At 44.7% G+C, this 17477-nt stretch overlaps 1 protein-coding gene across 1 annotated transcript; it reads left to right on the plus strand.

Moving 5' to 3' along the window:
- Window positions 1–330: 330 nt before the first annotated feature.
- Window positions 331–15925, plus strand: LOC137377440 (nuclear receptor subfamily 0 group B member 1-like). The gene is made up of 2 exons (XM_068047019.1): window positions 331–865; window positions 15489–15925. Exons 1-2 carry the CDS (start codon window positions 331–333, stop codon window positions 15728–15730), a joined length of 777 nt encoding a protein of 258 aa, XP_067903120.1. The 3' UTR covers window positions 15731–15925.
- Window positions 15926–17477: the final 1552 nt, after the last annotated feature.

Here is a 17477-nt window from a genome sequence, read left to right on the forward strand (position 1 = left end):
ACTAATAAGTGACCTTGGTATCTGAGTATCATTGAAAATGCTAAAAGCAAACTAGCTCTACTCATTGCAATGACTATTGTATTGCATCACCTTATGTTATTCCAGATGCAATCCATGCCATTTTTCTGTCTCTGCCTCTGATCCATGCCTGTATTTTCACATAACCACCTCTCCACTATTTCAGTGATAACCTTGGAACTTGCTACAGAGCTGTTCAAGGTTATTTGGCAGCCAGGGTATAAAAGATCTATCAGGGTCCTATTTCTTGAACATAAACAGTGATACTCCTTGCAGCACTGTTGACAAGGGTGCTACTGTCTTTACACAGCGATGGCGTTCAGTTCTCACTCTGCCCTTCAAAAGAGATGTCACTGTGAAAAGGATAAGATGCATCAAGGCAGCATTCTTTACCATATCTTAAACCACAAGAGACATCAGCATCTACCCACCTGCAGCTGCAAACATGAATCCAAAGAGAAGGTCGCACTAGGATCGCCTTACATCGCCTGTAAGGCTGCTTCTGAAGTTCTGCTCAAGACTGTGAACTTTATTAAAAACCTCCCCTCCTTTCGGGGGCTGCTGCAGCTGGACCAGCTCCTGCTGCTGGAGAACTGCTGGGCTGCCCTTTTCGTGCTGGGCTTGGCTCAGGAAGGAGTGGATTTCGAAGTGATTGAACCATCAAAGACAAGCATACTGAAAGAGATTCTAACAAACCAGAAGGGCAAAGGCAATGACGAGAAAACGAGCACCGAGCTGTCAGCTGCAGAAGTACAGAAAGTCAAATCCTTTCTAACTAAGTGCTGGAGCATAGAAATCAGCACTAAGGAATATGTGTACTTAAAGGGGATTGTTTTATTCAGCCCAGGTGAGCTATCCCATTGAAATCCCTGACTCAAAGCTTGATTTTTATTTTTAGTAAACTCAAGTGGCAACAGTTGAATTGACATTGAGAGTGTGTTAAGACTATTCAGGAAATATAAATGTTGTTGTTTATGTCATTCATCAAAAAACAAGAAATTTGTTCACAGTTAAAGGGCCACTCGGAAAAAAACACATTTTGTGTGTGGGATTGGAAGGTTCAATCTGTATACAAATTTGCAATGCCAAACTTTTGAGGAAGATGGGTTTGTGGTACAGTCAAAGGGAAGTTAGTGAACCCAAGCTAAGGGAGGAAGCTGAACAGGAAAAGCATGAGGTGAGGATGGGGGGTTGTGGGGTGGTGGGGTGGTGGTGAAATGAACAGCTTTTGTTCAACTTTCGGTGAAATAGTTCTCTCAGAAATGACTCTTTCACAAAATTGTTTAATCTCTGGCTAAAGTTCTCAGCAGATTTACCATATTTGTGTCTTTCTTTATCTTTTAAGGAATTAAAATCGATGCAGCTCATAACAACTGCTGACTGAAGTTTCTAATAACAAAAGTAAATTCAAACATGTCTCAAGCAAGCATAATGACTAGATTAGCATTTCATACTAAATAAATCTTTTTGTAATGTTACACATATTACATGCCGAATAGTTACAAATTACTATATTGTTTCCAGAAGTGTTTGCTTCAGATTTTATAGAAGAGAAAAAGAGCAAATCTTTTCTTAAATGTACTGATAGTTCTGATCAACAATGTGTTGTGAAAATTGTTTGATAACTGAACAAAACTGTTTAACCTTGGCAGGAAATGTTGGCCTTCAGAGCTGATTGGCACCTTAGAAGGTTCAGAAACATGCTGGCGTCAGTGTTTTCAGCAAAGGCGATGTGCAAAATCATGACTGGCAGCTCATATATTGGATTATATCATGTCCAATAAAGTGCCAATACATTTCATCACTTTGAACCTTGAATATTCTGAGGTTGCCCCAAGGAGATTAGCAGCCAGATGAGGTTAACTAAATTAAAATGACAGCCGGATACTACCTGAATTTATTTTAACTGGCGTCCCGTAGGTGATGGGGTTGATCCTTGGCAGTTTCGTTAGGTGCTCTCCCGTGGACTTACAGTCATAAATATATACAAGAACATAGGAATGTGTAGGGTCAAAGACTACTGCAGTCCATCTGGTCAATCCTAGTTACTTGTGATAATTTGGAGTTTTTTTGGAGGGGTTATAAAAGTTTGGAATGGGAGTAGGCGATTCAGCTCCTCAGGCCTGCTTTGGCATTCAAGTAGATCATGGCTGATCTGTACCTCAGCTCCATTTACTGGCCTTAGCATATCCTTTGATATTCTCAACCAACAAAAATCTAGCAATCTCTGTCTTGAAAACTTCAGTTGACCCCCGCCCCCCCAGCATCCACAGCCTTTTGGGGAAGAGAGTTCCAGATTTCCACTACGTTTACAGGAAAAAAATGCTTCCCTTGGAGGAGGATCACTTCTTTTCCCCTAAAACTCTTGGCAGTTTGGGGAATGTGTCCAGTTGTCTGGGACATGTGAGTTTACATTTGCTTGTGGTCTGGGGGAAGTTTGTATTGGCATTGACTAGGATTGTTTTTTATTGTCCTGGGTAGCAACATAGGAAATCTTGTCGGCAAAAACATTTAACCCACAAGTTTGCCCTGTTTTGATCCATCTCATCCCCACGTTCCTGTACTCTCACCAGGTTCTGTAATCTTTCCATTCTCTAGAAACTGTTTATTGTTTGAACCCGCAATATTACGCATGGAGGCTGATTTAAATAGGGGGGGGCAGAGCAGCTGCCCCTGATGACATAGAGGGGGCTGCCGCCGCACTCCAGCAATGGTATCCGGCACCTCTGTGCCGGCGCCATTTTTAAAGGGCTTTAAGCCCTTAGAAATAATTTTAATTTTTAAAGGTACAGTATTCGTTATTTTTTATTACCAAATATTAAAGATATGGAGACCCTCCCCCAACCCCCCCAATGGTCATTTCATTGTCTGATATTGACAACGCTTGCCTTTCTCCTTACCTGAACTTACCCCCCCAACCTTCTAACTTTTGCCCTTCAACCCCTTCCCACCATCCCCACAGCCAATAACCACTGTTTTCCCCACTCCCCCACCCCTCCTGCTCTGAAACTTTTATTCCTCCCCCGTCCCCACCAGTGTCTCACCTTGGAACTCCGTATGGAGTTCTGAAGGCGCGCGAAATACGAACGGCGGCCGTAAAATCGGTGAGGGTCGGCCGCCGCCTGCAGTAAAGTTCATTCACATATCTTTATTGATAATTTGAATATTAAGATGAAGTGCCCACCGCCAGGCGGCGGGGAAAGTTGCACCGAGGTCCCCTCGCCACCGGTAATATGCGGTGGGCCCTTCTCAAAGTCGCGGGTCGAGGCGGGCCTCTCCCCGCAAAATTTTACCGGTCCCTCCGCTGCGACTCGCGAAGTTGAGGGGCTTGTAAAATTCAGCCCATTGCTTATTCATTAACCATTCATTGCATTTAGTTCCACCTGCATATTTTATAAATTAGCTCTCCCGATACAGAGCTGGACAAAGGATCACAAAAGACGTACAGATTGCTGTGACTGAATTACTTATACGGGATCTGATTGCGTGAAGCTCAGTGGTGGGGGTACTAATTTGGAAAAATATGAAATAGTACCCTATATTTACTCCGACATTCCTTGCTTTTAACCCAACCTCTGCCCCCTAAGATTTTAAAATTGTTATCATTGTGTGTTATTCAAAGTTTGAAATTGTCCAAATTCTCAAGGTCCTGGACTCTAATCCCTGGTAAGCTTAGCTTGTTCTGCTCATGGCACTCTCCTGTAGTGGTTGTTGAGTACTTTGGAAACTTGCTTAGTTTGACCACGTGACAGCAAATACCTGGGGATCTTGACAACACCTCGCAATTTTGCAGATTCCCGGTCAGAGCTTCTATCTTCTAAATTTGCAAAGCTGAACAAAAAAAGGGAAAACAATTGATATGATGGTGCAGATAAAAATAAATCTATCAGTCAGGATCTTAGAAGAGAAAAGGGGGAATGGTCAGATGTAAAAGGTAAGTGTTTTGGGGGGAAGGGCAAATAGTTATTGTACTTGTTATTGGGAGGGTGGGAAAGAGGCATTAGAAATTTATTTCTTTCATTTTGGGTGCAGGACTTTAAAAATTTCAATTGGGCAGCAGGGCTGGCTGCCCTTTAAAAATGGCGCTAGCGCCTGTGCAGAGGCAGCTGATGCCATTGCCGAGGACCGACAGCCCACCCCGTCCACATGATTGAGGGGGCGAGCCGCTCCAGCTATTTAAATGTGCCGCCATGCTTGAAATCGCAGCGACTCTTTGGAGTGCGGCCTGCACGGATGGGCCATCATTTTTTGTGCTGGGCTCTTAAAATCCAGCCACTGGAGTGTAACAGATGCATACCAAATACAGAGTGGATAATATAGATCATTATAAAATCTAGTGAGGGTATTATTTAATTAGAGAGTAAAAGTAACAATTGTAATTTTAAAAATGAAACAGCCGTTGTTAGCAAATAGTCATTTCTGCAAACCAATCAAGTGGCTGGTGATCAGCATGAAAGTGTGGCATTTAAGCTAATATATAATTCTGCATGTGACCAGTGGAGGGAACCCAGTTCTGAAGGAAATGCTGTTACTGATTTGGTAAAGCTCCTGCTGGAGGAAGAATGTGACTGCTTGAAGACACAGGGGCCTAAGTTATAGAGTCCTTGAAAACAGGAGGGGGAATCACAAAGCACAATTAACCCGCGCCCAGTTGATGTAATGAAGGCAGTGCGGCATCTTCGTACTGCCTGCTCGTTTATATGATTTTTGCATACAGCCAGCACAAAGCACAATGTTGATTGGCTGAATGTATTACCAAAGGGCCCAGAATTGATATCTGCTAGTACTACATAACGCTAGCCTGCACCTCTCAAATGGGAGGTGCATTGTGGCTGGAGCAGGTCCTGGGAGTCCTGTGCGAGCTGAATCTGACCCAGGAAAGACAGAAGAATGGCTGAATATAAGTATATAAGAAAGAGAAGCTGGAGTAGGCTATTTGCCCCTTTGAGCCTGCTCCACCGTTCAACAAAATCATGGCTGACCTTCTACTTCAACTCCACCTTCCTGCACTATCCCTATATCCTTTAATTCATTTAGTTGAATTAGATCGAGATAAAGTGCCCTTAACTTTGTTTTTTTAACGTTATTCCCCATTGTGATTTGATGCTTGCCTTCGCTTTGTCTGTCTTCTAATTTTGCTTACTGCTTTTTGACTTCCTGTTACCAGTTTTGCTTTCCTCCCTCTTGCCCACTCTGATTTTCAATTCCCTTATTGTTATCTTGCTCTCTTGCTTTCTCCTGTCTCTCTAAATTATCACATCTTCCCTCACTTGATCATTCACCCCTATTATTTACTTTAAAACCCTCTCGACCACCCTAGTTATCCAGAACACTGGTCCCAGCACAGTTCAGGTGAAGACCATCCCAACGGTACATCTCCCACTTTCCCCAGTACTAGTGCCAGTGCCTCATGAATTAAAACCCATTTCTCGTAAAGCCTGGTTCAGGTATAAAGTTAAAACCTGACCCGGGCCCGACCCGACCACAGCCAACCTGAGCCCAACCCGAGCCCAGGCCCTTTAATGTTTTTTCGCCCTCGACCCAACCCGACCCGACACAAATCTCCTTTATCTGTTCCGGCAGCAGCCTATTCCTGCAGCCAGAGTTGTGCGGAATCATGGGTAAGCCTGATCCCCCTTGAATCCTGCTTGCATCCTCCTCACAACTTGCAGTCTCACCTAGTTTTGTGTCATCAGCAAACTTGGAAATATTACATTTGGTCCCCACATCCAAATCATTAATATAGATTGTGAACAGCTGTAGCTTTAGCACTGATCCTTGCGGTACCCCACTACTAACAGCCCGCCATCCTGAGAATGACCCATTTATTCCTACTCTCTGCTTTCTGTCTATTAACCAATTCTCAATCCATACCAGTATATTACCCCCAATCCATGTGCTCTAATTTTGTTTACTAACCTCCTGTGTGGGACCTTATCAAAATCCTTCTGAAAATCCAAATATACCACATCCATTGGGTTCTCCTTTTCTATGCTAAAAGAAGCATCCTCAAAAAACTCCAACAAGTTTTTCAAACATAATTTCCCTCTCAACAATCCAAGGTGACTTTCCCCAATCATATAATTATTTTCCAAGTATCTAGTATCAAATCTTTTATAATAGATTCTAAGATTTTCCCTACTACCAACGTCAAACTAACAGGTCTATAGGTCCCTATTTTCTCTCTCCCTCCTTTCTTAAATAGTAGGGTTACATTTGCTACTTTTCAGTCTGCAGGATCTGCTCCAGAATCTGTAGAATTTTGAAAGATAATCACCAGTGCATCCACTATCTCTATAGCCACCTCCTTCAACACTCTAGGATGTAGCTCATCTGGTCCAGGGGATTTATGAACCTTCAATCCAGTTAATTTTTCAAGTACTACCTCTTTGTTAATACTAATTTCTTTCAGTTCCTCATTTTTACAAGTCTCTATGAATATGGACACAAAGTAATTGTTTAGTTTCTCCACCATTTCACTATTCTCCATTATAAATTCTCCTGTCTCCACCTGTAATGGACCCACATTTGTCTTTGGTAATCTTTCCTTTTCACATACCTAAAGAAGCTTTTTCAGTCCGCCTTTATGTTTCTCACTAGCTTGCATTCATATTCTCTTTTCTCTTTCTTTGTTAGTTTCTGGGTTAACCTTTACTGGATTCTAAATTGCTCCCAATCTTCAGGTTAACAATTTTTCTGGCAGCCTTCTAATCCACTTCCTTTGACCTAATGCAATGTTTAATTTCCTTTGTTAGCCACAGTTAATTCAACTTTCCTTTTGGGTTTTTTGTGTCTTGGAGGAATGTATATTAGTGTAGACCATGTAATACTTCTTTAAATACTAGCCATTGCCTGTCTACTGTAAAATCTTTTCATGTATTTTCCCATTTCACCATAGCCAACTTGCCCCTCAGACCTTCATAGTTTCCTTTGTTCAGATTTAAGACCCAAGTTTCAGGAATGAACCACCGCACTTTCAAACTTAATGTAAAATTCTATCATATTATGGTCACTATTTCCCAAAAGCGCCTTTACAGTGAGGTTATTTATTAGGTCATTACATAATACTAAGTCTAAAATAGCCCGATCCCTAGTTGGTTCTTCAACGTACTGTTCCAGAAACCCATCTCGTACACACTCCAGAAATTCATCCTCCACAAAATTAGTTCTGATTATGTTCACCCAGCCCATATGTAAATTAAAGTTGTCCATTATTATTGTATTACCCAAGTTACATGCACCTATAATTTCCTGATTTATACCATGTCCGATATTACCACTAATGTTTGGTGGCCTATAAACAACTCCCACCAATGCTTGCTGCCGCTTGCTGTTTCTTAGCTCCTCCCAAGTTAATTCTACTATTGATCCTTCAATCTAAGATCCTCTCTCACTATTGTACTGATCTCATCCCTTACTATGAGCGTTACCCCACTTCCTTTTCCTTTTTGTCTTTTTGCCCATCCTTCCTAAATGACAAATATCCTTGAATATTCAGTTCCCAGTCTTGGTCACCCTGTAACCATGTCTCTGTAATGGCAATTAAATCATACCCATTTACTTCTATTTGTGCCTTCAAATCATTCACCTTTTTGTGAATGCTGCGTGCATTCAGATAGAGTGCCCTTAACTTTGTCCTTTAACAATATTCCGCATTCTGATCCTATTTGATGCTTGCCTTCGCTTCATCTGTTCTAATTTCACTTACTACTTTTCTATTTCCTGTTACCAATTTTGCTTCCTCCAATCTTCCCTTCCTGCCACACTCAGATTATCAATTCCCTTATTGCTACCTTGCTCTCTTGCTTTCTCCTCTCTCTAAATTATCACATCTTCCCTCACTTAATTCCTCGCCCCCGCTATTTAGTTTAAAGTCCTCTCTACCGCCCTAGTTATACGACTCATCAGAACACTGATCCCAGCGCGGTTCAGGTGAAGACTATCCCAACGGTACAGCTCCCACTTTCCCCAATACTGCTGCAGTGTTCTGTGAATTGAAACCTACTTCCTCATATCACAATCTTTTCTGACTTACAAGCTGCAGATGGTGTAATTATGCACCTCTTACATCCCTGTCATTGCCCTTCCCTCACCACAACCTTACCCTTGAGCCTTTTTCTTTTCAGATATTTAAGTGGTGCAGCCTGGCCAGGCAGTGGAAGAACACCAAGAATTGCGTGATGCTGAAGATGCACCATCACTTGATTTCACTCTCGCAGCCACCAGCTCCAATACTAACACTGCACATATCTGAGAGGATATATAGAGGCAGGACCTGCACATGGAGAGACACTGGGTAGAAGTGCACTGCAATCAGGGCAGGGGACAAGGATAATGCAGATGCAAGTTTGCCGGAAGATATGGTCGCACATTAGTTCTACTGCCGAGGTCTCAGGTGAGGACTTCGATGGGACAGCCGGCAGAAGAAGGCTGATGGATATAGACAACAGAATTCTTGGTGCATTGGAAAGCCTGGTTCAGTGCCACAGAGCATGGAGGAGTCTGGCACAAACTTGGAATCGGGATTTGTGCAGAGCTTGGAGTTCATCTTTTCCACCATAGAATTGGTAGCCAACTCCATCAATACACTTGTGGTTCCAACTATGATGCAGCGTCTGATGGCTGATGTCTCAGTTTCCATTGCAACACAAGCATTTTCCACCAAAAGTCTAAGTTTTGCAGTGGAAGCTCAGTTTGCTGCCATACGAGCTTGGACAGCTGCTGTTATGATCGTGGGTGCTGTAATTCAAAAGGGTTTGAAGGGATTCATAGCTGTTCAGCAACCTGTCCTCCAACATATTACTAGGATTGTTGAGGTGCCACCCAGGGGAGTGGCAGTGGCTCCAGGGAGTACAAACCTGCGGTCCACTCTCAGGATATCAACATTTGTCCGCCCATCGTGCACTGCCAGTTCCCTTGCTATTGTTTGTCATCTAGCCAGCTCAGACTGCTACCACCCAGGCTGAGATGGTGCAGTCTGAAGCTGGGCCTTCTAGGTTCAGAGCTGCTCAAGGCCATCCTGCAAGGCCATCTGCAGTCTCCTGCACTGAAATTCAGCAGCCTTCCACCAGCCATGCTTTAGCCATTGATGTAGCACTGTGCAGGAGCACTAGGACAGGCAAAGGCACATGGAAGACAGACACTAAGGGAATGCACGTTTGCATGCAATAGGGCATGATTTCATTGGAATATTTATTGTGTTGTGGCATTTATTTTCGCATTCTGGCCAGGTGGATGTCATGATGGTCAGCAATAGAGGGAAGGTAAGGATGTGGGACTGTTGGTGAATGGGGAACTGGGGATTTTCTTACTAGTTTCGTAGGCTAGTTAGTTCTTCACATACAGCCCAGTCAAAGATGGTCTGTCTAGGTTGCCGCCTCCCTTGCTCTTCCACTTTCTCTTCCTCCTCCTCTTCCTTCTCGTGCACCTGCTCCTCAGCTTCTCACCTGATAAGTGGTGGCAAGGGCTATCTCCTCAGGGTGGTGAGGTTGTGCTGCATCCAGAAGACCACCACAAATCTTGACACCTGCTCTCCCGAGTACTGCAGGCATTCTCCAAAGAGGACCAGGCAGCATTGGTTGAGCCCAACAATGGTCTGCTCTATCACATGCCATATGGCAGCATGATGTTTATTGTATGCAAGCTGCACACTTGTTTGCAGGTTGCGAACCAGAGTCATGAGGCAGGTGGTCAGTAGATAGCCCTTGTCACCCAGTGGTCACCCTTCGGCTTGCTATGGTGGCTGAAATGCAGATGACACAGCAAACTTCCACAGAATGAATGCATCATAACTGCAACCAGAATACCGGGCATTGACCTGTATGATTTGTTGCCTATGTTTCACACCAGCTGGATGTGATGGAGTGGAATATCTTTCAGTTCCAGTACATGGCATAGTACACGCAAAGCAATATGCATGCAGTCAATGGCACCCTGTATCATGGGGAAGCTACAATCCAAGCAAACCATCATGCTAGCTGCACCTGCTTGTCTCTGAATAGAGAGTATCAGAAACCTCCCTTATGAAATAATGGGTGGCAAATTGTGAGATGTTGCAAATATCTGCAGCAGCAGCCTGGAAGACACATAAAAGTTTATCATCATGGTCACCTTCACAGCCACTGGCAATGTGTGCCCTTGCCAGGCTCTGAGGTTGAAGTTGTGGCTGCCGCAGGTGGCATATTTGAATGAGGACCTTTTTAGTGAAGCACAGATATCGCACACTTTGTTCCTCTCGAGGGTTCAGGTCAGAGAATTACTCCCTGAACACTGTGGGCAGACATGGCCTCCTGCTGAGAGCCCTTCTCCTTCTCCTTCTCCTCCTCCTCCTTCCTCTTCCAGCAGCTTGTCCTGCTCTTTGTGGCATCTGTTTTTTTTTAGAGATACAGCACTGAAACAGGCCCTTCGGCCCACCGAGTCTGTACCGACCATCAACCACCCATTTATACTAATCCTACACTGATCCCATATTCCTACCACATCCCCACCTGTCCCTATATTTCCCTACCACCTACCTATACTAGGGGCAATTGCTACTGGCCCATTTACCTATCAACCTGCAAGTCTTTGGCATGTGGGAGGAAACCGGAGCACCCAGAGGAAACCCACGCAGACACAGGGAGAACTTGCAAACTCCACACAGGCAGTACCCAGAATTGAACCCGGGTCACTGGAGCTGTGAGGCTGCGGTGCTAACCACTGCGCCACTGTGCCAGTCATGCTGTATCCCCAGGGAATGCCTACAAGGCCACCCATGTCTTGGAGCAACAGGTTTGTGCAGAAGCCACAAAGGGCGGCACAGTGGCGCAGTGGTTAGCACCGCAGTCTCACAGCTCCAGCGACCCGGGTTCAATTCTGGGTACTGCCTGTGTGGAGTTTGCAAGTTCTCCCTGTGTCTGCGTGGGTTTCCTCCGGTTGCTCCGGTTTCCTCCCAGAGCCAAAGGACTTGCAGGTTGATAGGTAAATTGGCCATTATAAATTGCCCCTAGTATAGGTAGGTGGTAGGGGAATATAGGGACAGGTGAGGATGTGGTAGGAGTGTAGGATTAGTATAAATGGGTGGTTAATGGTCGGCACAGACTCGGTGGGCCAAAGGGCCTGTTTCAGTGCTGTATCTCTAAATCAAATCAAAATCATCAAAAACTCCTTTATCACCAGCCACACCACTCCTTGAAACAATTATGGAAAATGTTTAGATTTATAGCAACAGCCGGAAAAAATCAACTGGAAATTAATCTGTAAGTAGTTGATGATCCCTTTAAATAGTACTCATAGGGATCCATCTGCTGTTGAACTCGTATTCAGCTGTGTCAACCTAAGGGAGGGGGTGTGGAGCATGGAGCTGCAAGATGACAGCGCTGGCATCAAATCAGCATTGCACACTGTTTGACTTCATGATGTGCCTGCCCTGTATACTTCCAGTGGACATTCACTGCGTGCATGCTGTCCCTTTTACCAAGATGGCGTCCAACATGCTTCGGTGTGCTTGTGTGCCGTAGATGCCATTTTGGAGCTGTAAAACCACTCTTAATGGCCAAAAAGTGGATGCTGACATGTCCAATTTCTTGCCCACAGACTTGATCATCTTGTAAAAGGATCAATTCTGCTTCAATATCCTTTACACTCAGGTCTGTATGCACACAACAAACATAATAAAGATTGAATAGAATGGAGCTGAGACATTGCCCTGTGAGTCTTCTCTGAACTGAATTCTGGCAATAATTGGGATTAATAAAAAACACTGAAATGTGTCCTGATGTGCTGCAGCTAATTCCAATGAAGCTGAAGTTCCAATCCAAATTACTAATGGTGAACATATTCATGAGTTTGAAAACTGGTAAATTGATCCTCATGAATACAGCCAGAACCCATCTGCAATTGTCAGCTGTGGCTCAGTTGGTAGCACCCTCATCTTTGGCTCAAGAGTCCTTCAAAAAGGAAATAGTGAAAGTTCAGGGCCAACATGTTCCTGTAAAGGTGAAGGGTAGGACCAACAAGACTAGGAAACCCTGGATGTCAAGGGATATAGAGGATTGGATAAGGAAAAAAAAAGGAGGCTTATGGCAGATTCAGGGAGCTGAAAACAGTAGAGGAGAATAGAACGTGTAAGGGGGTACTTAAAATAGTAATTAGGAGAGTGAGGAGGGGGCATGAGAAAACACTGGTGGACAAGATAAAGGAAAATCCCATGGCATTTTATAAGTATATTAAGGGCAAGAGGATAACCAGGGAAAGAGTAGGGACCAAAGTGGCAATCTGTGTGAGGAGCCGCAGGATGTAGGTGAGGTTTTAAATGATTACTTTTCATCTGTGTTCACTATGGAGAAGGGCGATGTAGGTGTAGAGATCAGGGAGAGGGATTGCGATATACTTGAACAAATTAGCATTGAAAAGGAGGAGGTATTGGCAGTTATTCTTTCTTTCTTTTGGGCCTCCTTATCTCGAGAGACAATGGATACGCGCCTGGAGGTGGTCAGTGGTTTGTGAAGCAGCGCCTGGAGTGGCTATAAAGGCCAATTCTGGAGTGACAGGCTCTTCCACAGGTGCTGCAGAGAAATTTGTTTGTTGGGGCTGTTGCACAGTTGGCTCTCCCCTTGCGCCTCTGTCTTTTTTCCTGCCAACTACTAAGTCTCTTCGACTCGCCACAATTTAGCCCTGTCTTTATGGCTGCCCGCCAGCTCTGGCGAATGCTGGCAACTGACTCCCACGACTTGTGATCAATGTCACACGATTTCATGTCGCGTTTGCAGACGTCTTTATAACGGAGACATGGACGGCCGGTGGGTCTGATACCAGTGGCGAGCTCGCTGTACAATGTGTCTTTGGGGATCCTGCCATCTTCCATGCGGCTCACATGGCCAAGCCATCTCAAGCGCCGCTGACTCAGTAGTGTGTATAAGCTGGGGATGTTGGCCGCTTCAAGGACTTCTGTGTTGGAGATATAGTCCTGCCACCTGATGCCAAGTATTCTCCGAAGGCAGCGAAGATGGAATGAATTGAGACGTCGCTCTTGGCTGGCATACATTGTCCAGGCCTCGCTGCCGTAGAGCAAGGTACTGAGGACACAGGCCTGATACACTCGGACTTTTGTGTTCCGTGTCAGTGCGCCATTTTCCCACACTCTCTTGGCCAGTCTGAACATAGCAGTGGAAGCCTTACCCATGCGCTTGTTGATTTCTGCATCTAGAGACAGGTTACTGGTGATAGTTGAGCCTAGGTAGGTGAACTCTTGAACCACTTAGTTATAGTGGGCTTAAAAGTGGATAAATCCCCAGCCCAGATGAGATGTATCCCAGGCTTTTATGTGAGGCAAGGGAGGAGATAGCAGGGACTCTGACACAAATTTTCAAATCCTCTCTGGCCACAGGAGAGGTACCAGAGGACTGGAGGACAGTGAATGTGGTACCATTATTTAAGAAGGGTAGCAGGGATAAACCAGGTAATTACAAGCCAGTGAGACTAACATCAGTGGTAGGGAAACTATTGGAAAAAATTCTGAGGGACGGGATTAATCTCCACTTGGAGAGGCAGGGATTCATTAACGATAGTCAGCATGGCTTTGTCAGGGGGAGATCATGTCTAACAAATTTGATTGAATTTTTCAAGGAGGTGACTAGATGTGTAAATGAGGGTAAGGCAGTTGATGTCCTCTACATGGACTTCAGATAATATCCCGCATAGGAGATTGGTTAAGAAGGTAAGAGCCTGTGGGCAATTTGGTAAATTGGATCCAAAATTGGCTTACTGGCAGGAGGCAGAGGGTAGTGGTCGAGGGCTGTTTTTGCGATTGGAAGCCTGTGACCAGTGGTGTACCGCAGGAATCGGTGCTGGGACCCTTGCTGTTTGTAGTGTACATTAATGATTTAGACGTGAATATAGGAGGTATGATCAGTAAGTTTGCAGATGACATGAAAATTGGTGGTGTCGTAAATAGTGAGGAGGAAAGCCTTAGATTTTAGGGTGATATAGATGGGCTGGTAAGATGGGCGGAGCAGTGGCAAATGGAATTTAATCCTTCGAAGTGTGAGGTGATGCATTTTGGGAGGACTAACAAGGCAAGGGAATATAAAATAGATGGTAGGTCCCCAGGAAGTGCAGCCGGTCAGAGGGACCTTGGTGTACTTGTCCATAGATCACTGAAGGCAGCAGCACAGGTAGATAAGGTGGTTAGGAAGGCATACGGGATACTTGCCTTTATTAGCCGATTCATAGAATATAAGAGCAGGGAGGTTATGATGGAGCTGTATAAAATGCTAGTTAGGCCACAGCTGAAGTACTGTGTACAGTTCTGGTCACCACACTATGGGAAGGATGTGATTGCACTGGAGAGGGTGAAGAGGAGATTCACCAGGATGTTGCCTGGGCTGGAGCATTTCTATGAAGCGAGACTGGATAGGCTAGGGTTGTTTTCCTTAGAGCAGAGAAGGCTGAGGGGGGACATGATTGAGGTATACAAAATTATGAGGGGCATAGTAGGGTAGATAGGAAGAAACTTTTTCCCTTAGCGGACGTGTCAACAACCAGGGGGCATAGATTTAAGGTAAGGGGCAGGAGGCTTAGAGGGTATTTGAGAAAAAGAAAATTCACCCAGAGGGTTGTTGGAGTCTGGAATACACTGCCTGAAGGGGTGGTAGAGGCAGGAACCCTCACAACATTTAAGAAGTATTTAGATGAGCACTTGAAATGTCATAGCATACAAAGACTACGGGCCAAGTGCTGGAAAATGGGATTAGAATAGATAGATGCTTGATGGCCGGCACGGGCATGATGGGCTGAAGGGCCTGTTTCTATTCTGTATAACTCTATGACTGTATGACTCTAGGAGGCTGTGGCTTGGGACCTGAGCACACAATCTAATCTGACACTCTACTGCAGTAGTGAGGGTGAGCTGCAGTGTCAGAGGAAATGTTAAATCCAAGCTTTGTCTGCTTTCTAAGGTGGATGCAGAAGGTCCCATGGCACTATTTGAAGAAGAGTAGGTGAATTCTCCCATTGTTCTAGTCAGTGTTTATCTCGCAACCAACATCATTAAAAAAGATTACCTGATCATTTATTTAATTGCTGTGCCTGGGACCTTGCTGTGTACAAATTGGCTGCCGTATTTCCTATTACAACAATGATTACAGTTCAAAAGTATCTGTCTTATATAACTGTCTTTCCTTTAGTCTGTCAGGGAATGAAATGCAAGTATGAGATTAAAATCCCTAAATCTGAAAGATATTTGATTTGTTTCTGAGCTGAATATAGTGATGGATGTCCCTGGAAGATCAGCATTTTGCAAGTCTGGCTTATTGCAATATTCCTATTGGGAAATGTTATAAGTTCAACATATTTTGGAGGGAAGTAGTTATTTTAATGAAAGCCCATAAAAATAGCTTAGGAATTCACATAAATCTATGCGGATTTTGCAACTGCAGCCCGATTATTATCTCCAATCAACTGTTCTAATGTATTTCTGTTTCGTTCTGCAGATGTATCAGGGCTGCACTCTCCACAATACATCTTGTGTCTGCAGCAGGAGGCAGAGAGTGCTCTCACTGAATACACCCACTCTATCCACCTTCAGGACACAACCCGCTTCAGCCAGATACTGCTTGCACTGACATCCTTAAAGAGCATCAATGCACCTGTCATCGCACAACTGTTTTTTCGACCACTGATCGGAAATGTGCAAATGAATGCTTTGCTGATGGAAATGCTGTACGCAAGTTAGTCACACATTGTAGTGTGGACCAAAACATTTAATCAATACACAACCCAGATGTGTTTCTCTTTCTGTTGAACATGCTAACTTATTCGTCAACATTGTGTTTTCAAAATATTTAAGTGGTTATGATTATGCCTGAACTGTGCCTAACCTACATAATCCAAGAAGCAGATGGATGCATTAAAGTATATATAATACTTACCTTTAGTGTGAATTTATTTTAAAACATTATGGCCTGTAAATCTGTTCACACCAGCAGGCCGACTCAAACTGGGCAGCAAAAGCCTCAAACATATGTTAGCCTCATTGCATTGTAAATAAGGGACCAAATGCTTGTTTCAGACATGGGATTGGGAGACCTTTTTTTGCCCAACCAATATGACGCAATTGCAGCTCATAATGAGCGTGCGCATCCTGCCCGCCCCATTGGCATCTTAGGCACTCATTTAGTTCCTGGAAAATGAGCACAACACCATTGAATTTCTGGGCCAGTGAACTGCAGGCTGGAAACATAGAACTATTTTTAAAATCAGGTTGAGGAATGGGAAACACATGTTGGGCTGAAATGTATGTTGCGGCGGTAGACAATGGTGCAGGCCGCACTTCGCAGGGCCGCCGCGATATTAAACGCGGTGGCTCATTTAAATGGCCGGGGCGGATCGCCCCCCCGATGATGTGGAGGGGGCGAGCGGTCCGTCCCTGGCAATGGCGTCAGGCACCACTGCGTAGGCACCAAAGCCATTTTAAAGGGCTTCGAGCCCCTCTATTTGATCTAAATTTTTATAGAGATAGTCATTTAAAATTTAAATAAATGTTTGTAGCCCCTTTCCCACCCCCCAAAAACCATACAATTCATTCCTTGCCCTCTTCCCCCTCAAACATATTTGTGTACCTGACCTTCCGCTGAACCCCCCACAGTTCATAAAATACGCACTTTACCCCTTCCCACCATCCCCTACACCAATCGGATGAGTTTCACCCTGCTCCCCTGAAATCCCCCCCCGCATTGAAATACTTACCTGCTCCCCCCTCCCCACCAGTGTCCCGCATTGGTTCCCGGACAGGGATCCAAAGACACGGGAGTTCCGGCCACCGGCACCAATATCGCCCCGGAACATACGGCGGGAGTGGGTAAGTCATTAATTCATTTATTTAAATAAATTTGTGTATGTAAATTTTGGTCCTGTCGCCAAGCAGTGGGGGAGGCACCACGAGGCCTCGCCGCCACTGGCAATATCGGGTCAGGCCTTCCCGGCTTCCAGGCCCGTGGCAGCCCTCTCCTGGAGGCATTTTCCAGCCCCCACCCCTCCCCCCGCCATGTCCCCCCGACGTCAGGGAGGCTGTAAAATCCAGCCATTACTTCAGACACATAAATGCCAATTTTAAACTGGGGGTGTAGGAATCACAAATGTTGGGGTGGGTGGGGAAGTCAGGCAGCAAATCCTCCACCACCCCTGCCCCCAACCAAGCTCCAGAGCACAAAGCGCAGGCAGTTTTAAAGCCTGGGCCTTGTTATAATCCCCCCAACAAAAATAAAATACTGCAGATGCTGGAAATCTGAAACAAAAACAGAAAATGCTGGAAATACTCAGCAGGTCAGGCAGCATCTGTGGAGAGAGAAACAGAGCTAACATTTCAGGTCGACGACATTTTGTCAGAACTGGAAAAAGTTACAGATGGAACATGTTTTGAGCAAGTACAGAGGCAAGAAAAGGGGGAGGGAAGGTAAGAACTAATGGGAAGGCCTGTGGTA

This window comes from Heterodontus francisci, chromosome 15, assembly GCF_036365525.1.
Source record: "Heterodontus francisci isolate sHetFra1 chromosome 15, sHetFra1.hap1, whole genome shotgun sequence".
NCBI classification, from domain to species: domain Eukaryota; kingdom Metazoa; phylum Chordata; class Chondrichthyes; order Heterodontiformes; family Heterodontidae; genus Heterodontus; species Heterodontus francisci.

Bases quoted from the DNA above. Each gene is read 5' to 3' on its own strand.
- LOC137377440 (XM_068047019.1), top strand. From the start codon at position 331: ATGGCGTTCAGTTCTCACTCTGCCCTTCAAAAGAGATGTCACTGTGAA. The intron at 866-15,488 runs GTGAGCTATCCC...TTCGTTCTGCAG, and splicing joins GATTGTTTTATTCAGCCCAG to ATGTATCAGGGCTGCACTCT.